Here is a 21,310-nt window from a genome sequence, read left to right as displayed (position 1 = left end):
CTTATCATTTAACTTTAATTAAAATTTTTTGTTAAGATCAAGATAAAATCTTAATTTAATAATTATATTAAAAAAATATAAAAACTTATATGATTTGTCTTACTTGGTTTGAAAAACTAACAATTTTTTCTTATAATTAAGTTTTGAAAAGTTACATTTCCCCCCTAAAGTTTCAAATTTCTCTGATGATCTTTTGGCAAACAGTAGTCATTGTCTCTCCCTCCGATAAACAACAAATAATTTTTTTGTCATTCAAATGAAGACGATTCATTTGAATAATATCTTTGTTGTCTATACAAAGAGTTTCGTTTGGATTCTACTGGAATCATCTAAGCATCAAAAGGATTTGATTGGAAGTATCTTCACTTCCTAAATGACGAAAAGTTTCGTTTAGATTCAACGAATCCTTTGTTATTTGTTGAAGGGGGAGACATCGTAGAGAGGGAGAGAGAACAACCACTATCTGCTAGAGAAATTTGAAACCATAAAAAAAAAATGTAACTTTTTAAAACTTAATCATATAAGTAAATTGTTAGTTTTCTAATTTAAGAGAAAAAATGATATAAATTTTTATATTTTTTAATATTATTATTAAATGACGATTTTACAGTTAACCCAAATAGATAATTTTAATAGAAATTGATAACAAATAAATATTTGAGTTTTTAAAACTCCGCAGATAAGAATTTAAGAATACATTAAACTGTGAATGAGAATAAGTTTTTTGAAAAAAAAAAACTATACTTATCAACATAAATTTATCTATATAAACTAAAGTGATAATTTATAATTTAATAATATAATTATTAACTTTGTCTTTAAAATCAATTAATCAAAATTTATCATATTAATTTGTATAAATTAATTTAAAAACCTTCAAAATTTGTTGAAACAAATGTCTGTGCCACGCCATGGCCCCCAAATCCAAATGTTGCGGAGGCGTGTGGATTTTCAGGGCAAACAGACAGAATTGCGTGAGATAATAAATCACAAGTTGCAAGTGGGAGGATAAGGACGCCACGTCCTCATTTTCTTTCTACCTTCACGCGCCGCACATTTCACATCCACTTGCCCACTCCTCATCTCACCATGTCCCCATCTCCATTTTCTATGAATTATTATTGTTGTTGCCGGAGCTAATTGTGTTGTATTATATTCATGCCTCAATTATGGGTTCATCAGTCGTTAGATCCAAAGGACATCATCAAACAATAATGAATTTCCATAGACTTGAATTATAATTTTTTATTTATAATTTAGATCTATAAATAATATATTATTATATAATTAAATAATTTTAAATTAATAATAAAATAATATTTAATTATATGAATTTAGATACCCATATTATGTATTAAGTTATGTAATAAAACTCTTAGAGGGTGTTTGGTTTGAGTAATATTTTATTACCAAAATAAAAATATTACCTTAAAGATAGATTACTTAGAAGATTACTTAGTATAAATGATTACTATGTTTGATAAAATTTGATAGGTATAAATAATTATTGTGTTTGATTAAATGTAATAAAAGATTACTAATAAATTATATTACTAAAATACCCTTGAATATATTTATTTTTAAATATTTTTATATTGTTTGTCATATTAATTAAAAATAAATTTATTTTTATCTCAAAAAATTAATAAATAATAATATAATTATAATAAACTCAATATTACCTCAATAATCTTTAAATATCTAAGGTGAATGTAGTAATCAGATTACCACCTATATTACCTGTCACGTCAGTATTGGTAATAGAAGATTACTGTAATCTTTTATTACTAACAAACCAAACAAGAGAATAAAAAATATATTACCAAAGTAATCTTAAAAAATTCCAACCAAACGCCCCTTTAATTGGAACTCATTTCAATTTATTTTTTTTATAGGGTTGCTTCTCAAATAAGCAATTACTTACAAGAGTATTAGTGAGAAAACCGAGGAAGATCTTAAATAATTGTTTACTATAGCTAATGGCAATTAGATTTATTCCAAAAATTACTTTTTATCCAAATTTTAATTTAATTTTAAAAATATGGTTGTGACAATTTTAAAACTTAAATATTTATTTATTAGTTAATTTTTGTTAAAATTTTTTATCAGAAATAAATATAAAATCATCATTTTATTATTAAACTTTAAAATCTTAAAAAACTATATTATTTTTCTCATATAAATTGAAAAACTAACTGCTTAGAATTAAATTTTAAAAACTTACCATTATTTCCCTAAAGTTTGAAAATTTTTTCTAACCAACAAATCTGACTAGTTGTTAATGGTTGAAACAACAAGAGGATGGTGTCTGGATGACGCTTTATCTTCCAGACGTCATCCTCCTGTCATTCCGATTATTGATGATTAATCGGGTTTGTTAGTTGAAAAAAATTTTTAAACCCTAAGAGAAAAATAATAAGTTTTTAAAACTTAATTTTAAGAGAAAAATTGTTAGTTTTTTAAACTATAAGGATAAAATGATATAGTTTTTTTAAGGTTTAGTAGTAAAATGATAATTTTACTATTGTTTATAATAAAAAAAATTTAATAAGAGTTCATTCATGGGTGGATATTTTGATTTTTGAATTGTTATAAATTTTTTTTTTTTGAGATTGAGCTAAAAATTGGGTGGGAATCCTTTGCCCCAAAATCTAATTTAATTTCTACACTAAAAAATAAATCTACTTTAATTAAGATCCTCCACCACTTACAACAATTGTGTTTCCTAATCTCCCACTAAACATACAATATTTTGCTCCACTACCATTATAATATTCAATCCCACAACTGTGCATGCATGCATACATACATACATGTTCATGCCATAACCACTTCAAATAACATTTAACCATAATAATAATAATTTCATTTTATTTTTAATAAATGAAAAGAAAATTAATGGCATCCTATGATGATACAGATATACCTTTTGTCAGTGAAGATTTTTTGCCGATGACGTCAGACTACTTGGATAATAGCAACTTTGAAATGGAAGCCACCTCGTCAATATCCACTTCTGCTGTAGCAAATAAATAAAAAAAAAAATACCACATAAAAACTAAAGAAATCAAAATTAAAGAATCCAACGGTGGAGGATCAACCATCCGCGGAAACACGGAGCCGCTCACGCCCAAGACCTTGGAATCCCATCCAACCCAAAACACACTACTCTACTCAACTCAACCACTCCTCTAGTTCAATTAATCTAACCCTGGTTAACCTTACACACTCACGATTCTTTCTGTTTATTTGTTTTTATATGTATCACTCTCATTTAACCATGTAAGCCTCGTTTCTTTTTCTTCTCTGATAACGAGCTCTGTCTCTCCCGCTGTATTTGAGACCTGCTCTGTATATGCTGTGGAGAAAATAAGGGAACTAATCAGGAAAAAATAAGGAAAGCAGGTATTGCTAATCTTTCTCATGTGTGTGCTTTTATATATATATATTATTCTTTCATTACTATGGAGCAATTGCCATTTTTGACTTATTTGCGAAGGAGTGATTGCTATAATTAGTTAACATGTAACTTCTTTTGAAAGCATTTTCCAATTTGCTTAGTCCCAAAATTTTTAAAAATTTTTGGCCTTGTTTTCATAAAAAATCTCCATTTTATTCTTTCTTTCAATACCTCATGTTACCATGTGAAATTAGCTTTGGAATTATTTTTGTCTCTGGTAAATAAAACTATGGGCATTTCAGTGTTGTATGAACTTTCTTGCTCTTCTCATAAAGTACCAGTGATACCTTTAGAAGAATTTGTTACAATATTTTTGTATCCACCATGTGCATAAGGTTACCTATAATTTCAGTTTGAAAATGATGTACTGCTCAGTGAAATTAAGCTATCACCCTGCAAACTTAGATCCCATATTGAAAAGGCAATGCAGGACTAAATCATCTCCTGAATTCATTACTATCTTGGTAAGAAATTGTGGATGGTTTCTTAATAATAGTTAAGTTAGGTTGTAGCTATATCACTGTAGACTGAAGAGCAGATTTGTACAAGACTACTTTGTCATTTTACATTTTAGATAACTGAAATATCAAGTTCACCATTGTCAGAAAGACACAGGATTTCTTAAATTTGTTAACCAAGCTCTCTTTCTGACATCTTGTGTAAGATTTGATATTTTAGACCAGGGAGTGTGAAATAGCCCAACCCAGTATTACCAATTATCTATCACAATAAGAGGGAAGTTTGAGGGGAGGAAAAAAAGGAATTCTGTTATTTTGGGATAGTGGCTAGTTCTAGCCAGGGGTAGAAGAGTATGTCCTTTCTTTGCAGGGAGCCTCTGCCCTTGGAGGGATTGACTCTCAATCCTTTGAGGGTCATTCTCTAGTTTTGTATTTGATTTGGTATTAATGCAATTTTCCCACAGACTGAGACATTCTTGTCTGTTGATTACCTATTTTGCTGGTATTCGTGTGTTTTTATTTTGATTGAGAGCTTTGGTTCCTATCATCTTGTTAACTTATTCTATGAATTCAACCTTTCAATATCAATTGAATTTATTCAGTAACTCAATGCAAGTGCCTTTTTAATTTTTCCTACCTTTGGGGGAGAGGGGAAAGAGGCATTTATAAATCAAAGTAGACATGCATTTATCTTGTTCCTCTGTGCAGACCGCTTTCAGTTTCTATGCTTTGCTTTCAATTCTTAATCATTCACTTTTATTTTTCAGGTTCTAAGTGTGGAGCTAGACCTTTGGCTCTGGTCTGTAGGTGTACAATGTTCTGCTCTACAACACCATCGGACTCTTTCAATTTACTATTGACTGGAAAATATAAGACGGTTGTCATTTCGCTGTGCATTGACCTTCTGAGTTCAAAAGTTTAGCTTGAGAATGAGAAAGCTTATTAGGACTAGATTTATATGAATCAAATTGACTTTATTTATAAAGTAGTTTTTTTTAAGATGTTATACAAAATTCTTCCTTCTAGATTTATATGAATCAAATTGACTATAGTTATAAAGTAGTTATTTTTAAGTTGTTTTACGAAATTCTTCCTTCTAAAGTGGCTTTCCTTTTTCTGGGAAACTCCAAGAATATGTAGAACTCAATGTCAGCAGAACCGTGGCATATATTTATGTGCTTTCTCGTTTGTATGCTAATTTGGTAGTACCTGATGAGGACAAATTTGGCATTCACATTAGGTATTTAGTCATAGTTCTTTACATACATTAGACAGCTCTGGAATTTTCTTATTTTTTGTATGATTGGACTCTTTATTTGAGGAGGGGGAGCACTGAAAGTGGAAATTGCCGATTTTGTTGAGGCATATTTGCTTGGCTCATCAGCTTCTTTACTGATATTTGGATTTATGTAAAACATTTTCTAAATGGAGTTAAAGGTAGTTGCTTATTCTATAGTTATCGGTATCTTATAATATACATCTTACAATATATGATACTTATTCTATGATAAAAGTGAAAAACGATACGTATCATAAAATGTATCAAATTAATATGATACAATGAATGTATCATATGATGAAAAATGTATCTTATAAGGTGATATATATTATTAATATAAATTGATATATTTTTTTAGAAAAATAACAATATAATAGGATAGTATATGAAAATTTTTAAAATATTTATGATATTTTTTAAAATGATTATTTGTCAAATATAGTATTTTATTATTTTATTTTCTAAAAGGTGCATCAAATAATATAATACAAAATATAAAAAATTAGGTTTTTAATAAATAATATGGCCTCTGGCGTATTCCTTAAATCAGGAAGATTGTTAATCTTTTTCACCGGTACAATAGAATATGGCAGGCAGAAAATCTTGTTCTCCATTCATAGGTAAATTTTGCAGTGCCGACGCTAATAATCCTCGAACTATTTTCAATAGTCACAGTGCGCAATTTTTAAACCCTGTTTCGGTCTGAGATACCCGTGGCTAGATAGAATTGGTGAAAGCCATATTTACTACTATCTCGTAATATATGATACGAGTATTACAATACAATATAATACAAATTAAAAAATATATATATTATAAAATATATTGAATTAATACAATATAATAAATATATTATACTATACGATATAATACAGATTATTAATATAAGTCGATATATATTTTTAATAAAATAAAAATATAATATAAATACATATAAAAATTTTTAAATTTTTTTTAAATATTTATGATATTTTTTAATATAATAACGTGTTAATTAAAATTTTTATTATTTTATTATATTATCTTTTAAAAATAATTTTATAATATTATTTTTAAATGATACAATATAAAATACGAAAATTTGTAATAGTATAGACGATAAATAGTCGTTACGCTTATTTTCTTTATTGATAAGTAGGGGGAGGGGACTCGCTTTCTTACAAATACAAACCAGAAAACGGAGATTATTTAGCCACTATCTGCTATATATCCCCATTATCGAAAGGATCTTGACATAGCTATTATTACACATCATGTACCCAAAGTGTCTCTTTCTTATATTTGGCGCTGCTCTTGTTATGTTCTGGCACAAGGGTTCTTTGTGGTGGGCAAATTTCCATCATAACTGCATTTGAAGACATCTGGTTTTCTCACTAGCCTTGGCCCAACCGGCACCTTGTTGGATTTTGGACGAATATCCTGCACAACCACATTTATTGCATCAAACATTACAACGTGGATTTCCGTATTTTATATTTATGAATATACATAAACTGATTCAAATTGTAAAGACAAACCAAACTACCTAAAAATTATAATTTGATTTGTAAAATAATTTAATTTGAATTAATAAATTTTTGAAAAAAAAATTTAATTTTGGTTACAATTTAAACGATTTTCAAATTAAACCAAATCTTAAACCCTTTTCTTAAATATATATACATTTGACAAATAATTAGTTGTATAATTTGCCTTTTTTTATATTTATTTTATCATTTTCTTTATATATATATATATATATTTCATATTTATTTTACATATTTATGTTATATTCTAAAAAACTATATTTTAATTAATATAATATATATTTAAAAGTGAATGATATTAATAAGTTTAAATTGTAATCCAAACCAGACCAAACTATATTTTTTCAATTTGGTTTGGTTTAGAAATTTGTTAAATTGTTTTTTTTAATTAGGTTTGAAAAAGTTTTCAAACACTGCATCAAACCAGACCATGCACACCCCTACTTAAATTTGATGGAGTTGAATATCCTTTCTAACTCGTCTTATCTGTATCAGTATTTCCAAATGTACTGTTTTACATTTAGCACAAAATTTGGATCTTGTAATTGGTGTACATTTCTTTCAGTAGCACACATTGCTTATGCAAAGGATAAATGTAGAATAGGTAATAGAATATATCATCCACTGATAGATTTTATATTCTTGTTAAGCAGATTAAGAACCTAGGTCCAGGGCTGATCAAATTTCTTGAGCCACTTGCTTATAGTAGGGATTTCACAGTGTCCTTCATAAATTTTGTTGTGTAAGACATTTTTTATGCCACATGTAGACAGTTCTATTGGTTGACAATGGAAGAAAGTGAATAAGTGATTAGGGTTTAGCATCCTGGTAAAGTGAGTGATCTAAAATTTAAATTTGTGAGAAATGGGGAGAATGAGTTAACCTGGTCAAATATAGCTGTAGGGATTGCAAGGGTTGCAACAGCATTGGGAGAGTCAACTATTCCGGAGATCCTTCCTTCGCATGGGCAGCATGATAACAAAAGGTACATCTGACATTTAACATTGCATATTTTTGTCAATTATGTGACAAAATCAATAAATTGTTTCTCCTTGTTTATGTTAAGGAATTGTGATAATGGGGGAGAATCCAAACCTGTTCTTTGGAGTAGCCAAATTTAGAGAGGTAGTCAATTGCATTCAGAACCGCACGTTTGTAAGCGACAGTCGCATCAAGGTAGTGCTGCCTCCCACTCTCATCAACACTGATCCCCTCAAACACCAACCATTCTGAGAATCTTGGCTCCACTGGGCCTATTTCAAAGATCGGATTTACATGAAGAGGAGTTGGTCCCATTGGCGTAAGATACTCTTTCATTCCACCCCTCATGATTTCACATCTGATAACAAAAATGGAGTGTTCAGAAAAATGGAATTATCTGCTGCATTCTAAAATGTTTATCAGAAAGGGTTCGACCAATATAAAAAGTATGCGAGGATATGGGACAGAAATGTACTTGAGCTCTAGAAAACCACTCATCTCAATTGCGCCGCAGAATGAGACTTCACCATCACCCTGAGAGAAGTGCATATCACCAGTACTAAGATTTGCTCCTTCGACAAACACGGGAAGGTATATCTTTGAACCTCTGCTGAGATTTTTGATGTCACAGTTTCCTCCATTTTCCCGTCCTGGGATTGTCCGTGCAGCCTCCTGAGCAATCTTTTCCCATTCAGGCGTGCCCTCTTTAATCTATTAATGCCCACCACATGTTAGAACGTATAATCTATGCTATCATATATATATTTTGGAGTTACATTTCATTTGGCTGCAAATGAATACAAAACACAGTGATCTAGCAAAATATTTCCAAGTTTTAGCCTGCGACAGATATCTATTGACTCTTGCTGAGGAAATTTATTAATTCATTTCTTAATGGGAAGCTAAATGACCATGGCTAATTAAAACATAAATGCATACAGAGTTCCACCGTGTTGTATGAGTATTAATATATTCATACTTTTCCAAGAAGACAGCCTTTGGTTGATGGTAAGTTTGCCAATGGCCGTGAATGCAAGACCTCGCAGAGTTTCAGTGATTGGAGACCATTTTCTTCCAGTTCTCGTTCCCTATCATTCCATATCTTGAGGAGTTCCATTGATGGTGCAGTTCCAATAACTCCAGGGTGAGTTAAACCTGGGAATCGTACCCCTGTATATATATGTAAACTATCTTATGTAAGCAGAGATACAGCACACCTGTTTTTATTCTTTTCATAGAAATATATCTTGATTAGTTGTAGAGAATTTCACTGACCAGGTATTTGAGGAGAGTAGGCGTAAATTCCTTCAAAATACCAAATTGCTTTGGTTGCACTAGGGAAATGATCAGTTAAAAATCCGCCTCCATTTTCCCTATCAAATGTTGCTGTGAAGCCCCATTCATCTCCTGGAAGAGGACCCAGGTTGCATATTTCTACGGCAAGAAGATCTCCTGCCTTGGCTGGAATTCCATCCTTGTCCACAACTTTGATCGGCCCACTGAGATAATGCGCCTACACAAACAATCACAATGAATGCCACCAATAATCCTCTTTATAAGCTCATTTGTTCATTTAAACGGTAGAAACATTTATGAAACTAGCTCAGTAATATTACCAAGACAACACAAACTATTTGATCAATGGCTAATGCTCAACCAAGAATTATCTCTTATTTATCATATCATCAATCTGATTATTGGTCTTGATCTGACATACCATTCATGTAGTTTATTTCAATCAAATTAATTAAATACTTACTGTAGAGGCTTCGATGGTTTTACTATCGATTGCAGAATCATCATCTTTGATGACACCACCAGTGGCATCTACCATCTCTACTCTAAACATTTCACCAACTTTAACCTCTGCAACTGGAGGTATATCAGGGTGCCAACGATTATGAAAAGATAGCTTTTGTTCCCATGGCTTTTTTTAAAGTCTATTGGCACAACCACTCTTGGAGTTGGAGGAGCCATTGCTTTGATGAATCAATGAGGACTAATTGTTTATGGCTTTAGTTTTTCACTAATAAGCTAACAAATTGAATGTATTGCGGAAGTATCAAAGGGACTTTTACAGAAGCTGACAAAAGATTGTGGCAATAACAATATAATTACGTGTATTTAAATGAGTGTCAATTTTGGTACCAATGATTACCAATGATTAAATAATTTTGAATTAAAAATAAAATAATATCTAATCACACGGTAACACATCAATGATACACATTACAAGTACACATAATCAAATAGTCTCCTGCTCTGTCTTTCAATAAGGAAAAAAAAAATATATGTTTCATTTTTATATGCTAAACTCTTATGCCGGCCTCCTGAAGCCAACTATGTGAAACTTGGAATAAGTACACGGTAACAAAAAATAATATTCAGGAAAACTACCCAAGCTTTTTGCGTTTTAGCTCTGTTCACTTCATGATTCTGAGTCTTGAAGAAATGGCAAAAAAGCACAATATTTGATACTTTACCATCAAAAATTACGGTTTGAAGTGATTAAATTATATCATCAGATATCATAAACAAACGAGAGTTAGCTTTTACTTACTGTGGAAAGGTCAATGGTTTTAACATCAATTGCAGAATCATCATCTTGGATGACACCTCCAGTCCAGTCCACCATTTCTACTTTAAATATTTCACCAACTTTAACCTCTGCGACTGGAGGTATCTCTGGGTGCCAACGATTATGAAGAGCTGCCTTTTGTTCCCATGGCTTCTTCTTCAAGTCTATTGGCACAACCAATCTTGGAGTTGGGGGAGCCATGGCTTAGATGAATCAGTGAGGAGGGTGAGAGTTTAGGGTAAGCAAAGCCCACTAGTGGGATCTATAAAGAGGAATCTTACATTTGTTGACAAATTTGAGTGACAAATTTTCTATTGGTCCCCAACCACCTTTCAATATGTAAAAGACAAATATGATTCTTTCTCTCATACAAACTAGAGCCTCTCATCTCAACCCAACTATGGGGAACAAGGAATTACTCAGAATCACTCCTTTTTTCACAATTGTTCAAATTGCATAACTAATCAACAAATTATGAATTAGAAAAATGCAACATCCATGTTGTTTGATGAATAGTTATACAGAGAGCATGAATTCTTCGTACTCTAGCAGTTAATCATACTCCGGTAAATAGAAGATGATGAGAAATCAGAGAAACTCACAATGGATTGATCCGCAAATTTGATGTCATCTGCAGAGTAATTGCGTGTGATGCGACCGCCACTGAAATCCATCATCTCAACTCTGAAAACCTCCCCGGCTCTAGCCTCCGCAACTGGCGGTATATCCGGATGCCACCGGTTGTGGAGGACATGTTTCTGTTCCCATGGCTTCTTCTTCAAGTCTATAGGCAGAAGCAGCCTTGCACCACCACCAAACTCACTCATTTCCTAGTTTGATAATAGGAAATAAAATCACGGACCTCAAAAATAAGCAGATTCCCAATTAGATTCAAGCGTGATACTGACCAGAGAAGCATATGATATTTTCCAGTTAGTGGAAAGATGGACCATTGGAAATTGAATTCTAACTTTTGGGAAAAACAACAGTGATGGAAAACATTGCAGTTTTTAAACCACTCCTTTACTAATCATTCAAAGCTTTCCTTTCAACATCGTACATGAAAAGTATCCATTCTCTGATGAGGATAAATATAACACACTACCACTGGATTCTCCTTTGGGTTGAGAAATGGGGGTGCCGCCTAATAAGTGGAGTTTGGACTGGGCCTCAAATGAAGGACCCCACAAATCGGAATCTTAAAGATATAGGCTAAAATTTGATGACGATTTAAGCTTTTTTGTTTGTTGCTCTCCATTGCTTTAATTATTTAGTGGATGGTCCACCAATTTGTTCATAGAGGTTGTTCCACCCTTTGATGACTTCAAATTCTTCTTTTCAACCACTGATTCCCCCAATCCAATACCCAACTACTACTAATTCTTTATCTTTTAATATTCTACATTAAATTATTTAATTCTTACTTCTTGAGAGTCTAATTTGATGGGGTATGTGATTATATAATATAAAAAGGAATTGGGTTCAATCTTACAATAAAAAGGCATTATTGATTGACTGCCCACAATCTTTACCTTTTTTTTAAGACCTAACAGTCAACGGCGAAAATAAAAATAAAAAAAAACCAAAAGACTTATTTTCATTTAAGATTTAATATATTTTTAAATTTTTATATATGAAATTTTAAAAATTTAAATACTTACTTATTATTCAATTTTAATTAAAATTGTCTATTACGATTAAGATAAAATTTAATTTAACAATAATATAAAAAAATATAAAAACGTATATAATTTTTCTTATTTAGTTTAGAAAACTAGTAATTTTTTCCTATAATTAAGTTTTAAAAAATTATATTTTCCCCCAAAAATTTCAAATTTTTCTAACGATTTTTTGGCAAACGGTGGTCGTTGTCTCTCCCTCCAACAGACAACAAAGAATTTGTTGAATCTAGATGAAACTCTTCTTCAGGATGCGTTCTCATTCAAATGAAGACGATTTGTTTGGATGATGTTTTTGTTGTCTATACAAAGAGTTTCATTTGGATTCTACTAGAATCATCTATGCGTCAAAGGGATTTGATTGGAATCATCTTCACTTCCTAAATGACGAAAAGTTTCGTTCAGATTCAACGAATCTTTTGTTATTCGTTGAAGGGAGAGACATTGTCAAGAGGGAGAGAGAACAACCATTGTTTACTAGAGAAATTTGAAACCATAAAGGGAAAATGTAACAATTAAAAAACTTAATCATATAAGAAAATTGTTAATTTTCTAATTCAAGAGAGAAAAATGATATAAATTTTTATATTTTTTAAGATTATTATTAAATGATGATTTTACGGTTAACTCAAATAGATAATTTTAATAGAAATTAGATAACAAATAAATATTTGAGTTTTTAAAACTCTGTAAATAAAAATTTAAGAATACATTGAACCGTGAATGAGAATAAGTTTTTTGAAAAAATAAACCGTACTTATCAACATAAACTTATCTATATAAACTAAAGTGATAATTTATGATTTAATAATATAATTATAACTTTATCTTTAAAATCAATTAATCAGATTTTATCATATTAATTTGTATAAATTAATTTAAAAACCATCAAAATTTGTTGAAACAAATGTCTATGCCATGCCATGGCCCCCAAATCCAAATGTTGCGGAGGCGTGTGGATTTTCAGGGCAAACAGACAGAATTGCGTGAGATAATAAATCACAAGTTGCAAGTGGGAGGATAAGCACGCCACGTCCTCATTTTCTTTCTACCTTCACGCGCCGCACATTTCACATCCACCACTTGCTCACTCCTCCTCTCACCATGTCCCCATCTCCATTTTCTATGAATTATTATTGTTGTTGCCGGAGCTAATTGTGTTGTATTATATTCATGCCTCAATTATGGGTTCATCAGTCGTTAGATCCAAAGGACATCATCAAACAATAATGAATTTCCATAGACTTGAATTATAATTTTTTATTTATAATTTAAATATATATATAAATAATAAATTATTATATAATTAAATAATTTTAAATTAATAATAAAATAATATTTAATTATATATGTTTAGATACTCACGTTATGTATTAAGTCATGTAATAAAACTCTTAATTGAAACTCATTTCAATTTAATTTTTTTATAGGGTTGCTTCTCAAATAAGCAATTACTTACAAGAGTATTAGATGAGAAAACCAAGGAAGATCTTAAATAATTGTTTACTATAGCAAATGGCAATGAGATTTATTCCAAAAATTATTTTTTATCTAAATTTTAATTTAATTTTAAAAATATATTTGTGACAATTTAAAAACTTAAATATTTATTTATAAATTAATTTCTGTTAAAATTTTTTATAAAAGACAAAAAATAAAATTATCATTTTATCACTAAACTTTAAAATGTATATTATTTTACTCGTATAAATTGAAAAACTAACCTCTTATAATTAAATTTTAAAAACTTACCATTATCCCCCTAAGGTTTGAAAATTTTTTCTAACCAACAAATCCAACTAGTTGTTAATGGTTGAAACAACAAGAGGATGACTTCTAGATGACACTTTCTCTTCCATAAATCGTCCTCATGCCATTTTGACCATCGATGACTAGTTGGATTTGTTAACTGAAAAAAATTTTTAAACCCTAGGAGAAAAACAATAAGTTTTTAAAACTTAATTTTAAGAGAAAAATTGTTAATTTTTTAAACTATAAAAAAATGATATAATTTTTTAAGATTAATAGTAAAATAACAATTTTATTATTGTTTTTAATTAAAAAAGTTAACAAGAGTTCACTTATGGGTGGATATTTTGATTTTTGAATTGTCATAAATTTTTTTTTTGAGATTGAACTAAAAATTGTGTGGGAAATAATCCTTTGCCCCAAAATCTAATTTAATTTCTACACTAAAAAAGAAATCTACTTTAATTAAGATCCTCCACCACTTACAACAATTGTGTTTCCTAATCTCCCACTAAACATACAATATTTTGCTCCATTACCATTATAATATTCAATCCCAACAACTGTGCATGCATGCATACATACATACATGTGCATGCCATACCCACTTCAAATAACATTTAACCATAATAATAATTATTTTATTTTATTTTTTTAATAAATGAAAAGAAAATTAATGGCATCCTATGATGATACAGATATACCTTTGTCAGTGAAGATTTTTTGCCGATGACGTCAGACTACTTGGAGAATAGCAACTTTGAAATGGAAGCCGCCTCGTCAATATCCACTTCTGCTGTAGCAAATAAAAAAAAAAAAAACCACATAAAAACTAAAGAAATCAAAATTAAAGAATCCAACGGTGGAGGATCAACCATCCGCGGAAACACGGAGCCGCTCACGCCCAAGACCTTGGAATCCCATCCAACCCAAAACACACTACTCTACTCAACTCAACCACTCCTCTAGTTCAATTAATCTAACTCTGGTTAACCTTACACACTCGATTCTTTCAGTGTATTTGTTTATATATGTATCACTCTCATTTAACCATGAAAGAAAGCCTCGTTTCTTTTTCTTCTCTGATAACTCGCTCTGTCTCTACCCCTGTATTTGAGACCTGAAATCCCATTAAAAAAAAGTCTTTCTTGCGTTTTATGTGATACTTTTTACCATCACATTTAACAGGAAAAGATTCCAGTTCAAGTGAGTTGAGATATGAGTTGCAACGGGTGCCGAGTCTTACGAAAGGGATGCAGCGAGTCGTGTATTTTACGTCCGTGTTTACAGTGGATCGAGACCCCTGAAGCACAAGGCCACGCTACGGTTTTTGTAGCGAAGTTCTTTGGCCGTGCCGGTCTCATGTCCTTCATCTCAGCCGTTCCTGAATCTCAACGTCCTGGTACTTGAGTATTTTCATTTTTTTAATCCAATTCAAGCATTCTATGTAAACGTTAATTTACTTTGTTTGGTTGATTATGGTTTACCTGTATTGCAGCTTTGTTTCAATCTCTGTTGTTTGAAGCGTGCGGAAGAACTGTGAATCCTGTGAACGGGGCCGTAGGGCTTTTGTGGACAGGAAAGTGGCAGGTGTGTCAGGCGGCGGTGGAGGCTGTCCTACACGGCCGCACGTTACACCCCATACCGGAGCTCATGAACGGTGGATCGCTAACTCCGGCGTCGGACGAAGTGTCCGAAACTGAAGTAACTTGTACAGACATGTGGAAGTTGAAGGACTCATTACCTAATTCTCACTCTAGGTTTTCCAGTTCAAGATCTAAAGCATCACCGAAACGCAAGAGATCAGAGGAAGCAGCCACTGCAAAACTTGAAAGATCAGATCTGGATCTTTGCTTAACACCAAGTCTGACAAACCTAGTAGCTTCGCCGTGTAATAAACCAGATATTATCAGACGACGGCCGGAAACTCCATCGATGAATTCAGAGGAGTCAGTCATCACCACATGTTTCGCTGAAAGTGGAGTAGGAGATCGTCCGTATCTCAATGACAAGAAGTTACTAAACTTGTTTGTTTGAAGAGCTCGGTGAACTTTTGTTCACCGCAATTCTTAAATTTTTGGAGAATTTTGCCCGGAATATATTAGATTCCGGCGAGTTTTTGTGAATTACCGGTTAAGGATTCTCTTCAAAATATGAAGAGAGAAATATGAATTAGTCGGTAATGGTTCTCAATTTCTTGTTTGTTTTATTTTCTTCTTTGTGTTATGTTACTGTGTATTAAGGCACGAATAAAATGAAATCATTGGTGGGAATCGTGTGTGGCGTGTATCATCGTAAAGCTATATGTAAAAAATCTGAATCATGATCTAGTTCAAAAATTAAAATCGTTTTGAATAGACCAACATGATTTTCTCAACCGTTAGATTTTAGGCCAAATGACTTTGTCACACTTACAGTACTGGGAATTTTCAAACTAATCATTTTCTAATTTTTTTAAAAATTTAAAAATTTACTTATAAATAAAATTTTGTTAAAATTTAAAATATTTATTTATAAATAAAAATTTATTCAAAAACTCTGTTGAAGTAGAAAAATAATATGATTATTTAATAAAATTTTTAAAATATAAAATTTATTACCGTTTTTGTTAGGTTTTAAAAATTAATAATTTTATTTGTATTTAAAATTTTTAAATTTTAGAAAGTATTTTTTTTTTATAAAAATCATTTGAAGTGTTTTTTCTCTCTAACTTATATCTCCATTTTCTATCGCTGGTGACAATATCTTTAGTCTTAACCTTAGGGTAAAGTTTGGTTATCTCTCTTTAAGTCACGTTGTTAGAAATTTAGATGATTTTTGCTTAGTCTTATCGTTATTCAGATGATTCATTTAGATATTATTATCAGACAAAAATAGTTTAGATTTTCAGATGAGAGTTGTTTGAATTTTTAGATGATTTTTATTTGAAAATTCAATTTTGATAGTCAGATAGTGAAAAGACTTCAACTGCAACAATTTAGGATGGATTCGATTGTTATCAAAGATGAAGAAGGTTTGAGAGAGAAATGTGAGTTTTTAAAACTAAAAAAATTTTATGTATAAATGAACTGTTAGTTTTTAAAATTAAAAAAAATAAAATTAATTTACATAATTTTTTAAATAATAATTTTTTAAATAATATTATTAAAATAAGGATTTTATATTAATTTTTAATTTTTTAACAAAAATTTATTTAACAGATTTTAAAAAGTGAGAAGAGATCACCTGTACCTTCGGCGGGAAGAACTCTTTTGGCCTTGATTTTATAATGACTCTTGACCCAATTGGACAGGATTTTGATGACCAAATAATTTTTGCTTTATTTAAAGAATATTTGGTTAACAACGACTCGAGGAAGTGTGGAATGAATCTAAGGCAGGCCCGAACCCGAAGGGCAGAGGGCTGGTTTCAAACTTTGACCCTGCTCAAAGTCATATTCCTTCCTACCCAGCTAATAAAAATTCTCCAACGAATACATGGCCAGGAGTTTAAGCATCAATCTTACTGGATTGGAGGGGCACATGTGACTTTATATTTAATCCTTAAACATGGTTCACCAATGTAGCTGGAGATGGCAGCGCAGCCAGTAGGATTAATCCTCGTTTCTGTCTTCCTATGAAACGCTATGACCGAAAATCTGTCTTTTCTTCCTGGAAAAATTTTCTTTTCTTGACTCCTTTTCATCCTGTTGAGAAAATTTTTTAAAATAATAATAAAATATTTATTAACTATAAAAATATATTTATTCTATTTTTTTTATTTTTATCTTTAGTTATTTTTTTATCAGAAAATTCTCTATTTATTTAAAAAGATGCAGGTTGAAAACCTGTTGTACATATCCAATTGTCACTTCTGACATAGATAATAGGACGGTACTGAACACATTCCCAAAAGGGTGCGTGAGACTAATGCTTACAGACAAGAACAAGCAAAAGCAATCTAACTCTCTTCTCCATGGTTACCTTACCTGCCTAAATAATAATATTATTTTTAATTTGATAAAATATACTAAAACATTTTGACAAGCAGTTGGGTCACTTGCTCTTTCCCTGAATTAATGTAAATTTGGGAGCTTTCGGCGTGTAGATTGAGAGAGAGAGAGAGAGAGAGAGCGAGGGGGAGGCGGCCTTTTGAGAAAGCAAAGAGGCGTGATGAGATAGAGAAGGTATCAAATGAGAGATTTAGCGTGATGGAGTAGTCTCTACGTCTCTTTCATCGAATTGAAAGCCGAGAGAGTACGGTCCTTGTCAGCTCTCTCTGGCTTTGGCTTTCGTGTCTTTCTTTCTTCCTAGTTTAAACGATTCTCTCTCTATTTTTCTTTCTCCTCCTGTCTTGGGAAGTGGTGGGCCACGTCACTCTTCACCAATCACTCTTTTTTTAATGTGGTTAACCTATATTCACCGTAGTAACATTATTTTAACCAATATAAAAAGAAAAACAATATTTGAAGATGCTAAAAGTGTCCCTCGTTAACTTTTTTGTTCTCTTGAATTAATAATCTCTATTAGTATGGAGTTTTGGGAAGACGTTTTCTCTTGGGAAAGACAATCGTCTTTTCAAATGAAGACAAATTCATCGTCTTTATTTGAAAAAATAAAGAGTTTTATCTCTCAACAAAATTCTTCAACTTTTTAAGCAAAGATGACATCAGATCTGGGCAATCGACATTCCAAAGAAGAGAATAGAGGCCGTCAAAGTATGGTAGTACATCGGTAAAACTTCATCATCGACAATAATACCGGATTTGATATCGAGGATTGAAAACTAAACTCTAAGGGGAGAATGCTATTTTTCAAAACTTAACCTAGAGGAAAATTGTTGGTTTTTAAGGGTTAAAGGGGAAATTAGATTAAATTTTAATTTATTTTTAATATTCTAGATAAAATAACAATTTTATCCTTTAAACTGTTAATTTTAACAACCTATGAGTGGGTATTTGAGATTTTCAAAGTTAAAGAAAAAAAACTTGATAATACAACATACCTTAGGTGGGAAATAGTCCTTTGGCCTTAACTTTTTTATTCTCTTGAATTAATACTATCTATTAGTATGGAGTTATGGGTATAACTATTTACCTCAGGTTGAAGGATTATTTTCTAATATAAAGATAATTATACATTTGTAATATTTTAAAATTTTAAATATCTATTTATAGATTGATTTTTATTAGAGGAATGATAAAATCATTATTTTATCATTAAACTCTAAAACCCTAAAAATTTATATCATTTTTTCTCTTTAATTTAAAAAACTAATAATTTTTTTCATGACTAAATTTTAAAAAACTATATTTTTCTCTTTAAGATTTTTCTTCCATTTTTGATAATCGGATGTCATTCCCATTGTTGATTGACCTTCTCACCATCTTCTTCTCTTGCCTCAACTTTCCCACCAAACTAATTTCTTTGATTGAAGACGAACTGTCTTTGTCCGACAAAAAGATGAAGATGATGAATCATCTTTGTCTTTTCGTTGGATGAAGATGGTTGTCTAGTAGAAATGTTGATGACATGAGAAGAAGATGGTGGGAAGGCCGAACAATGGCAGGAATGACATCCGATCATTGGAGATGGAAGAAAAAACTTAGGGGGAAAAATGTAGTTTTTCAAAGTTTGATCATAGAGAAAATTTGTTACTTTTTTAAACTATGAAGGGAAATAATAAATTTTTAAGGTTTAATGATAAAATGATAATTTTACTTTAGTCTCTAATAAAAAACTATAATATAAGTTAATCTATAAATGAATATTTAAATTTTTTAAACTCCCCTAGTGTATAATGTTTTTGCATTAAAATTTGAATGAAAAATAGTCCTTTAGCCTTTACATAAAGTACAAAGTTTTTTTGGCAAGTAAAAAAAAAAAGATACAAAGTTACTGTTTTTTAATAAACGGTATGACTTAGATACGTTAAAAGTATGATTACACTTTGATTACAATTATTAAAATTGTGAGAAATAATGTCAAGATAATATGAATTTGTTTTTCCAAACAAAGGAAATTACAGAAATCGTGACAGATAGTAATCTTTGTTTTCTTATAACAATTTTTGGATGAGATTATACATTGTCTTGGTTGCATCTCAACATGCAAGCTAGCTTTGATGTCTATTGTAAATCACTAATCAATCTTTATAGGTATCATTCATGTGGGCTTGACTGAGTAGGATTTTTAACCCATATGATAACAAGTAAATCCCCAAAAGAAAAAAAAAATCCTTTTCACCGAGAGGGAAAGCCAATTGCAAAGAATGCAATGGAAAGATGAAGCGTGGAGTGAATATAATTGATATTAAAAAGAAATGGCCAAAAGTCTTATTCCCACTAAAGGTTTAATATATTTTCGAACTTTTAACCATAAAATTTTAAAATTTTAAATATTTATATATCATCTAATTTTTATTAAAATTTTTTATTAATATAAAAAAGTAAAAATATTATTTAATGATTTTTATATAAAAATTAAAATTTATTTTTTTTACATCTTAATTTAGAATATTGACAATTTTTGACCTAGCTTAGTTTTTGACCTTTTTATGAACTTTTGAAAACTTTAATTTATGTATCATCAATATCCTCTCTCTCTATCTCTAATCTCTTTCTTTGCTTGGGATCAAATGTTAACTAAAATAAGAAAAAACTATCTATTTTCAAAATTAAAATTAAAAAATATAATTTAATATTTTTATCCCTTTATGCTGCCAATAAACTTCATGTATAAGAGTTTGAAAATTCTCGACCTTGGTGGGAACAAGGCTTTTGGCCGAAGGAAATTGAGTGGCCGGCATTAATTAAAATGCCTAAACCAAGACAAAGGAAGAGAAGGTGCGACGCTCACTTTCATTGAATTTTGGTAACAACGACAAATTCCAAGCTTCTTGGTGCAGATGCAAACAGGTCTAAATAATAAAATAATATCTAATCAATTAACAAATTGCAAAATGTTCACAGCTTTGACAATAGGGACCAACCCACTAAATGCCCATTAATTAATTTATTAATTGTTGGACGATACAAAAGAATAATAGCCATTACAAAAGCTTGCTGAGTCCTATGCACATAAGCGCTTTTGGGTTTGCTTTAGTCTGGACTATATTTTATGCAACTTGTCCACCTAATTATTGGCTCAAGTTGAGTTGCTTATTTCATAATATATTTTATGTTCCCCCGAGGTGGCCTGGATGCTCTTCAACATACTTCTTTTTCAAAAAAGTAAGGGGGTGATTTAATTGAAATGAATGAATGAATTAATTAAATTAATTAATTGAGATTAAATAATTATTAGGGCAAAGGACTTATTCCCACCTGAAGGACTCATTCCCACTTAAAGTATGCAATTTATTTTTAAATTCATCTTTTAATTTAAAAAAAACTCATTTATCTATTTATAAACAATTAAAGTTAATAAAATTTTAATTCTTTAAAATTTTATCTTTTCTTTCCCCTTTAAACCTTGAGAAATTTAATAATTTTTCCTCTAAACCAAGTTTTTAAAAAACAACATTTTCTTCTCTAAGATTTAGTTTTTAATTCCAGACAACATTTGTAGTAGCCTCTCCCTCCCGAAGTTTTCTCTTCCTCTGATATGTCTCTCTTGACATT

General features: G+C 30.6%; 2 protein-coding genes and 2 long non-coding RNA genes across 6 annotated transcripts; 2 read left to right on the top strand and 2 right to left on the bottom strand.

Annotated features, from left to right (window-relative positions):
• The first annotated feature begins 3,299 nt into the window (after nt 1-3,299).
• On the top strand, nt 3,300-4,998 carry LOC123199146. The gene is made up of 2 exons (XR_006498202.1): nt 3,300-3,405; nt 4,686-4,998. It is a non-coding gene; the product is annotated as an uncharacterized LOC123199146 (long non-coding RNA).
• Nucleotides 4,999-6,300: 1,302 nt separating this feature from the next.
• Nucleotides 6,301-11,386, bottom strand: LOC123199143 (formamidase-like). Of its 2 annotated transcripts, none has more exons than XM_044614016.1 (7): nt 10,885-11,386; nt 8,980-9,217; nt 8,684-8,874; nt 8,180-8,415; nt 7,819-8,062; nt 7,607-7,714; nt 6,301-6,616 (listed from the first exon to the last, which is right to left on the bottom strand). In XM_044614016.1, exons 1-7 carry the CDS (start codon nt 11,107-11,109, stop codon nt 6,494-6,496), a joined length of 1,365 nt encoding a protein of 454 aa, XP_044469951.1. In that variant the 5' UTR covers nt 11,110-11,386; the 3' UTR covers nt 6,301-6,493. The 2 variants fall into 2 exon arrangements, with proteins under 2 accessions (XP_044469951.1, XP_044469952.1); XM_044614017.1 differs by lacking the exon at nt 10,885-11,386 and adding an exon at nt 10,265-10,549.
• Nucleotides 11,387-14,145: 2,759 nt separating this feature from the next.
• Nucleotides 14,146-15,336, bottom strand: LOC123198553. 2 transcript variants are annotated; one of them, XR_006498063.1, is made up of 2 exons: nt 15,198-15,336; nt 14,146-14,506 (listed from the first exon to the last, which is right to left on the bottom strand). It is a non-coding gene; the product is annotated as an uncharacterized LOC123198553 (long non-coding RNA). The 2 variants fall into 2 exon arrangements; XR_006498062.1 differs by having other exon boundaries at nt 14,146-14,503; nt 15,198-15,335.
• On the top strand, nt 14,749-15,983 carry LOC123198552 (LOB domain-containing protein 38-like). The gene is made up of 2 exons (XM_044613244.1): nt 14,749-15,112; nt 15,209-15,983. Exons 1-2 carry the CDS (start codon nt 14,929-14,931, stop codon nt 15,745-15,747), a joined length of 723 nt encoding a protein of 240 aa, XP_044469179.1. The 5' UTR covers nt 14,749-14,928; the 3' UTR covers nt 15,748-15,983.
• Nucleotides 15,984-21,310: the final 5,327 nt, after the last annotated feature.

Source organism: Mangifera indica, chromosome 16 (genome assembly GCF_011075055.1).
Source record: "Mangifera indica cultivar Alphonso chromosome 16, CATAS_Mindica_2.1, whole genome shotgun sequence".
Classification (NCBI taxonomy): Eukaryota; Viridiplantae; Streptophyta; class Magnoliopsida; order Sapindales; family Anacardiaceae; genus Mangifera; species Mangifera indica.
The sequence above is the reverse complement of the archived record's forward strand: the minus strand, read 5'-3'. Positions and strand labels throughout refer to the sequence as shown.

Coding starts and splice junctions, on each gene's coding strand:
- LOC123198552 (XM_044613244.1), top strand. CDS start 14,929: ATGAGTTGCAACGGGTGCCGAGTCTTACGAAAGGGATGCAGCGAGTCG. Junction 15,113..15,208: donor TCCTGAATCTCAACGTCCTG/GTACTTGAGTAT, acceptor CCTGTATTGCAG/CTTTGTTTCAATCTCTGTTG.
- LOC123199143 (XM_044614016.1), bottom strand. CDS start 11,109: ATGAGTGAGTTTGGTGGTGGTGCAAGGCTGCTTCTGCCTATAGACTTG. Junction 9,218..10,884: donor AATTTGCGGATCAATCCATT/GTGAGTTTCTCT, acceptor TTGTTTGTGTAG/GCGCATTATCTCAGTGGGCC. Junction 6,617..7,606: donor CTACAGCTATATTTGACCAG/GTTAACTCATTC, acceptor GTGGTTGTGCAG/GATATTCGTCCAAAATCCAA.